Raw genomic sequence first — 7500 nt, 5'->3', positions numbered from 1 at the left:
TCTATTTTGGTATTATAGTAGCAGTCCTGTAGTTGTATAGTAGTAGTACAGTAGTAGTATTTCGGGAGTAGTAGTACAGTAGTAGTATTTCGGTAGTAGTAGTATAGTAGTATTTCGGTAGTAGTAGTCCAGTAGTAGTCGTGTAGTATTAGCACGGTAGTATTCCTGTAGTAGTCCAGTAGTGGTGCAGTAGTATTCCTGTGGTAGTCCAATAGTAGTATAGTTGTATTTCGGTAGTAGCAGTTTGGTAGAAGTACAGTAGTATTCCTGTGGTAGTCCAATAGTGGTATAGTAGTATTTTGGTAGTAGTAGTTTGGTAGAAGTACAGTAGTATTCCTGTGGTAGTCCAATAGTGGTATAGTTGTATTTCGGTAGTAGTAGTTTGGTAGAAGTACAGTAGTATTCCTGTGGTAGTCCAATAGTGGTATAGTTGTATTTCGGTAGTAGTATTTCAGTATTAGTCCAGTAGTACTCCTGCAGTAGTATAGTATTAGTACAGTAGTATTCCTGTAGCAGTAGTCCAGTATTGGTACAGTAGTATTCCTGCAGTAGTCCAGTAGTATTGTAGTAGTACCATGTAGTATTATTGTCAGGAGTGCAGGAGGCTGATTAAAGCAGAATCATCTTTAGACCACTTAACATGCTTTATTCAGCATCCAAATAATTAAAAACATCTCAAATTATTATACATGTACAAAATAGGTACAGATGCTGAAGTGAGCCTGCAGGTGTGTCTGTTTCTCTCTGAAATACAAAAGAACAAGTGATGGATAGGGTGGGGGGGGGGGGGCAAAGCCAAGAGGGTCAGGGCCCAGGGGTCGTGACCTTTGAACCCTGACCCTAGGCTCAGAGGAGGCTGTTGTTTCTAGCTGGACAGCAGAGGTCAAAGGCTTAAGGTCCTAGCACCAGGAGAATGTGTCACATGCCCTTCTTGAGGTATCCATAGCAACCAAACCAAAACAGGAAGTGCTGCTGCTGCTCTGCCGCTGACTTTTTTTAACATCACGGTGACATCACGGTGACGTCACGGTGACGCCACCGTGATGTCACAGAGGGGGGGGGAGGAAGGAGACGCACATTGCTCTCAGTTTTGACCGTTTATTCAACACTGGAAACATGGTACAAAGCAACAGGTGGTGAGTCCCTTCCCCACAACGTCCTGTGTGTCCCGGGGGGGGCGCCCCCTCCTGGCGGTGCAGCGGGGGGCGCTGGTGAGCAGGATTCTTTACACGAGCATATATTATTTTCTTGCTGCCAGTGAAACAAAAGGTCTTCTCGGAGGGTCCTGTGCGCAGCCAAGGTTCAAATCAAACGGGTCCGAGCCGCCGGCATCGTGCTGCCGGCCGGCTGTGGGCAAATCATTTAGAGAGAACATCCGAAACATTGGGGTGGTTTAGAGAGATGACTGCTGGAAAAACACATACACACAACAACAAATTCAAGTCCAGATTTCTCTTTTTACAAGAAGCACACAGGTCCAAGTTCCACTCCAAACTCCTGATCTGGGGCACCGACGTCCATAGGAGCGATGTCAATGATGGGCAGGCGAGATGTTTTGGTGGTCTTGTAGTCGATGACCGTCTTGCCCCATGCGCCGCTGTGCGACTGTAGAAGACAAGAGAGACAGTTAGGATCCACTGCAGGGGCTGTCTGACCCTGACCCCGACCCTACCCCGAACCAATACCCTGGGAGCATGGATACTAGAACTAGTTACTACTATTTAGTGGAATCAACAGAGTACAGAGACAAGTCATTAAGGTGCATTAAGTGTAGGGGGGTAGGAGGGTAGGGTGTAGGAAGGTAGGGTGTAGGAGTGCAGGAGTGTAGGTGGGCTCACCGTGCAGCCATCCTCCAACACGCTGTAGGTGAAGCGGCTGTTGCCCTCGGCTCTGATCTCGATCTCGTTGGATCCCTGCAGCAGCAGAGCCTTCTTCAGGTTGCCTGTGGACGCGTCCATGTAGGCCACGCTGTTCTTGCAGTGGTAGGTGAGGTTCTGGGACGCCTCGTTGGACATAAGGCGCAGGAAGGTCATCTGGATGTTGACATCCTCGGGCTGGGAGCCCTCGGTTCCGTACTCGAACTGCGGAGAGAGGCGGCGGTCAGAGGGTTCAAACGGAGCACACAGAAGGCAGCGTGAAGGAGGCCCAACGCTGACGTGGTGCAAGCGTGGGGAGGAGCGGGAGCTCACCTGGAAGCCGTCGGTCATCGCCTCGCCGAACCACACGTGCTTCTTGTCCTTGATGTTCTTGCTGGTGTACCAGTTCTTCTGGGCCACCTGGCCCTGGGTGGGGGGCACGCAGGTCTCTCCGGTCTCCATGTTGCAGTACACCTTGATGGCGTCCTGGGTGCAGCCCTGGTCGGGGTCGATCCAGTACTCAGCTGTGGAGGGAGGGGAGAGGGTGAGGAGCAGCCCGGGGGGAGGAGCAGCACAGTGCGAGGAGCAGCACAGGGTGACCCTTCGGGTCCGCACCCCTCAGAGAGACTCACCGCTCTTCCAGTCGGGGTGGCACATCTTCAGGTCCCGGCAGGTTCTGGCGGGGTTCTTGCGGGTGCCGTCGGGGGAGCGGATCTGCTCGATCTGCTGGCTCAGGCTCTTCAGGGTGCTGTCCACCTCCAGGTCGCGGTCGCGCATCACGTTGGCGTCGTCGGCGCGGAACATCCTGTAGGGATCGGGGGCCTTCTCCTGGGGCTGGGAGATGAAGCCCATGTCGAAGCCGCCGCCGGGGGCACCAGGGGGTCCTGGGGGTCCAGGGGGGCCGGGGGGACCCTGGATGGGGAGGAAGAGGAGGAGGAGAGGGTCACATCACCTTCCTCACCGCGGATACGTATTGATAAACACCTCAACGGACAAACGGACAGGTAGACAGACAGGGGGAGAGACAGACAGGTGGAGAGACATACAGGTAGACAGACAGACAGGTAGGTCGAGAGACATACAGGCCGACAGACCGACAGACCGACAGACAGACAGACAGACAGACAGACAGACAGACAGACAGACAGACAGACAGACAGACAGACAGACAGACAGACAGACAGACAGACAGACAGACAGACAGACAGACAGACAGACAGACGAGAGTCAGCCAGGCAGACTTACGGCAGGTCCCATCTCTCCAGAGCGACCACGGGGTCCAGAGGGCCCGCTGGGTCCAGGGAGACCGCTCATACCGTCCTTACCGGCGGAACCGGAAGATCCGGAAGGTCCCTGTAGAGGGCAGCAAACAGTCAGATCTACAGCTCTATCACATCTACAGGAGCTCCATCTGTGTGTGTGTGTGTGTGTGTGTGTGTGTGTGTGTGTGTGTGTGTGTGTGTGTGTGTGTGTGTGTGTGTGTGTGTGTGTGTGTGTGTGTGTGTGTGTGTGTGTGTGTGTGTGTGTGTGCGCGCGCGCGTGCGTTTGTGTTACTTACTCTTGGGCCAGCAGGTCCAGCAGATCCAGCAGGTCCTTGATCTCCACTTGAACCCTGAAATACACAGCAAGATTTAGACCTCTGTTTGTGTGTTTGTGTTTGTGTGTGTGTTTACGTTGTGGGGACTGTGTGTGTTTTTGTGTGTGTGTTTACATTGTGGGGACTGTGTGTGTGTGTGTGTGTGACCTACAGCTTGGCCAGGGGGTCCCTGCATGCCAGTGAATCCGCGGTGTCCCTTCATCCCCCTCTCGCCAGCCTCTCCGCTCTCTCCCTTGTCTCCGCGAGCTCCAGCAATACCCTGAAAAACACACAAGATCAACACCTCGCACACCGGCAAAACACACATTGCCTGAGTTGTGGTGGCCTGTCCATTGGTTGTGGTGGGGGTGTGGGGGACTTACAGCAGGCCCACGGGGCCCAGAGGGTCCGGCAGGTCCAGCAGCGCCAGCGGGTCCCTGGGGACGAACACAAGCAGAACCCGATGATCACAGGGAGCTCAGAGGCGATCCACAGACAGCAGACGAGATACAAGCAGCTGGGTGAAAGCAGAGAGGTCTACTGATGAACTCACGGTCTCTCCGCGGTCTCCGGTCTTTCCAGCGGGTCCCACGGGGCCGGGGGCGCCGGAGGGTCCAGGGGCGCCTAAGCCACCAGCGGATCCGGTCTCTCCACGGTCTCCCTGAGATCAGACTCAGTCAGTCGGACTCAGACTAACATTCGATACTCAAATAGATACGCTGTTAAAGGCTAACAGCGTCTTTATGTGTGTGAGGGATACCATCATCTTCTAGCACGTAGCTCTACTAGCATGTATCTGTATTAGCATGTTGCGCTACTAGCATGTAGCAGTACTAGCATGTAGCACTAATACCATGTAGCACTACTAGCATATAGCAGTCCTAACAAGTAGCAGTACTAGCATGTAGCCGAACTAGCATGTAGCAGTACTAGCATGTAGCAGGATTAGCATATAGCAGTACCGACATCGGGCTTAGCCCCCTGCTCTTTAGTGACCACAGGGGGTCAGAATAGACCAGCTCCTCGTGAGGATCCGATCATTTTGTGGATCTGGTTTTCACTCACCTTTTGTCCAGCAGCTCCATCCCGTCCTGCAGCTCCCTCGCCACCGGGAGATCCCTGAAAACACAAGACCGGTTAGAGTGCAAACTATCACCATCAGTAGGTCTAGAGTAGATCCTACCACTGGTAAGAGTAGATCCTACAACAGTAGATCCCGGCACTGGTGAGCAGTATATCCTAACAGTAGATCCTATCACGGTAGATCCTGTCACAGTAGATGCTATCACTGGTAAGCAGTAGATCCTAACACAGTAGATCCTTTCACTGGTAAGCAGTAGATCCTATCACAGTAGATCCTATCCCAGTCGATTCTTTCACTGGTAAGCAGTAGATCCTATCCCAGTAGATCCTTTCACTGGTAAGCAGTAGATCCTAACACAGTAGATCCTTTCACTGGTAAGCAGTAGACCTTAACACAGTAGATCCTTTCACTGGTAAGCAGTATATCCTAACAGTAGATCCTATCACAGTAGATCCTATCACAGTAGATCCAGGACAGGTTTACCTCGCGTCCAACCTCGCCGGAGGCTCCGGCCAGGCCAGAGGGGCCCATGGGTCCAGGGGGTCCACGCTCACCGCCAGGGCCAGAAGATCCCGCCTTTCCAACCTCTCCCTAGAAACACAGCCAGGGTCAGGAGGCTCCGCCAACAGTGATGCTAAAAGTGATGCTAACAGTGATGCTAACAGTGAGGCTAGCGGTGATGCTCATAGTGATGCTTACAGTGATGTTAGAGTGATGCTCATAGTGATGTTAGAGTGATGCTCATAGTGATGCTTAGTACCAGAGTGTGTGGGTGGTTCTATGCTGGCTGCGGGGTTCAGGTTCTGAGAGGTCCAGAGAGGGTAAGGAAAGGGTTCGGGGGTTACTTACGGAGGGTCCAGGGAGTCCGGGGAATCCTCTCTCTCCTCTCTGTCCGGGCAGTCCAACAATACCGCGAGATCCAGCGATACCGCTAGGGCCAGGGATACCAGAGGGGCCCTAGAGACACACACAGAGGGGTGAGCTGTGCACCGAGCCGGCCCGGGGGATGTGTCTGCCACCAGCGGGTCGGGGGTACTTACGTTGGCGCCCTCGGATCCGGCGTTTCCCTTCTCTCCCTGGGACCCGGGGGGTCCGGCAGGTCCGAGCTCACCGGTTCTTCCTGCGGGTCCGGTCTCTCCACGGTTTCCCTTCTGTCCCTCCTTACCAGAGGCCCCGGAGGGGCCGGGGGCTCCGGAGTTACCCTGACGGGGAGAGGGATCACAGCTTGAACCTCGCTCAACAATGTGCAGTGAGGATGCGGCAGGAAGTATGAATGACTTCACAGGAAGTACTCACAGCGGCGCCGGGGGGTCCGACTCTACCGGCAGCACCAGGGAATCCGGTAGCACCCTGAGGAGAGAGAGGGGTGAGGAGCAGCAGTCTAAGGCCTGATTAGGAAGGAGAGGACGTTGTGGGGGAGGAGAGGGAGAGGGAGCAGGACTTACAGGGGGTCCAGCGGGTCCACGGGCTCCCTTAGATCCGGTGTTTCCAACGGGTCCCTGAATGGACGAGAGGGACATCAATCACAATCTGCTGCCGCAGTGACGTAGTACTGTGATGCAGAACTGGGATGTAGCAACGCGATGTAGCCCTGTGACGTAGCGACGTGATGGAGCGATGCGGTGCAGCGCGGTGGGGGCTACTGACCTGAGGTCCGGGGGCTCCAGTAGGTCCAGCAGCTCCGGGGATTCCGGCCTCTCCCTTGGCTCCGTTGTCTCCAGCCTCTCCCTTGGCTCCAGGCTGGCCGTCAACGCCCTGCAGGGAGAACACACATCACGTTACAGAGCTCCGTCCGCCGCACACAGCTGCGCCACACGACCTGGACTCCATCTTTATTCAGGGTCCTCGGTAGAGCAGGGGGTGCTTACAGGGGGTCCGGCGAAACCAGCGGGTCCTGGGGGTCCGGACTCTCCACGCTCTCCCTGGTTGAGAGAGAGAGAAGGGGGGGGGGGGGGAGAGCTTGTTAGACCAGAGAGACAAGAACCGAGGGAAGGCTAGAGAGTGGGAGAGCTAAACAGAGAGAGGGGGGACGGCAGGTGGACTCACGGGGCCACCACGAGCTCCAGCGGGTCCAGCAGGGCCGGAAGGTCCAGACTCTCCCTTGTCTCCGGGGGCTCCGCCAGAGCCGGGGGGTCCGATGGGTCCGGTCATTCCACGGATACCGTCCTTACCGGGTGCTCCGTCGGTTCCCTTGGCTCCATGGTCGCCCTGCAGGAGGAGAGAGGGTCAGTGAGGCGCTCTGCCCCGGACCGGGTGGCTCCTCAGGCTGGCGGCAGGCCGCACACTCACTCTGTCTCCCTTCAGTCCTGGAAGTCCGGCTGCGCCGCGCTCTCCGGGCATGCCCTGCAGGCCTGGGGTTCCCTGGGCTCCACCGTTACCTGGGGCGCCGGCGTCTCCCTGGGGGGAGGGGGAGGGACTGGTTAGGGTAACGGTTACCAGGGTTACTGTCCCCAGGGTTACTGTCCCCAGGGTTACTGTCCACAGGGTTACTGGCTTAGCAGAGATACTGGTTACCAGGGTTACTGTGTCACCAGTGATACTGGTTAGCAGGGTCCCGAGTTTAACAGGGATATAGGTTACCAGGGTTACCAGGGCGACGGCGTACCTTAGCTCCATCGTTTCCAGCGGATCCAGGACCTCCACGACCTCCAGCGGGTCCAAGGGCACCGGGGGCTCCACGCTCGCCAGGGAATCCACGGTCGCCCTGCAGGGAGACGGACAGTCATACTGGGTCCAGGACTCAGTCACACTGGGTCCAGTTCTCTTTCATACTGAGTCCAGGACTCAGTCACACTGGGTCCAGGACTCGGTCACACTGAGTCCAGGGTTATGTTTCACTGGGTCCAGGACTCGGTCACACTGGGTGTTGTGTTGTGAGTGTGATGCTGAAAGTGTGTTGATGAAGGTGTGTGATGAAGGTGTGTGATCATGAAGGTGGTTTGATGAAGGTGTGTGATGATGAGGGTGTGAAGATGAAGGTGTGT

The 7500-nt window shown here is 55.6% G+C and overlaps 1 protein-coding gene across 1 annotated transcript in view; it reads right to left on the bottom strand.

The window, feature by feature from the left end:
• Positions 1-1082: 1082 nt before the first annotated feature.
• The window catches only part of col1a1a (collagen, type I, alpha 1a), a 19380-nt gene continuing 12962 nt past the window's right edge, over positions 1083-7500 (bottom strand). Inside the window, exons 30-49 of the mRNA XM_030340481.1 lie at positions 7122-7220; positions 6806-6913; positions 6563-6724; positions 6385-6438; positions 6164-6271; positions 5962-6015; positions 5813-5866; positions 5557-5718; positions 5366-5473; positions 5000-5107; positions 4498-4551; positions 3986-4093; positions 3816-3869; positions 3605-3712; positions 3415-3468; positions 3102-3209; positions 2489-2768; positions 2190-2380; positions 1839-2081; positions 1083-1605 (exon numbers count right to left, since the gene is read on the bottom strand). Of these exons, the coding sequence (XP_030196341.1) occupies positions 1459-1605; positions 1839-2081; positions 2190-2380; positions 2489-2768; positions 3102-3209; positions 3415-3468; positions 3605-3712; positions 3816-3869; positions 3986-4093; positions 4498-4551; positions 5000-5107; positions 5366-5473; positions 5557-5718; positions 5813-5866; positions 5962-6015; positions 6164-6271; positions 6385-6438; positions 6563-6724; positions 6806-6913; positions 7122-7220 (2364 nt within the window). The 3' untranslated portion in view covers positions 1083-1458. The remainder of the gene's footprint in view (positions 1606-1838; positions 2082-2189; positions 2381-2488; positions 2769-3101; positions 3210-3414; positions 3469-3604; positions 3713-3815; positions 3870-3985; positions 4094-4497; positions 4552-4999; positions 5108-5365; positions 5474-5556; positions 5719-5812; positions 5867-5961; positions 6016-6163; positions 6272-6384; positions 6439-6562; positions 6725-6805; positions 6914-7121; positions 7221-7500) is intronic.

This window comes from Gadus morhua, chromosome 2 (genome assembly GCF_902167405.1).
Source record: "Gadus morhua chromosome 2, gadMor3.0, whole genome shotgun sequence".
Taxonomy (NCBI): Eukaryota; Metazoa; Chordata; class Actinopteri; order Gadiformes; family Gadidae; genus Gadus; species Gadus morhua.
Note: the sequence above shows the minus strand (reverse complement) of the source record. Positions and strands in the feature narration are given on the sequence as shown.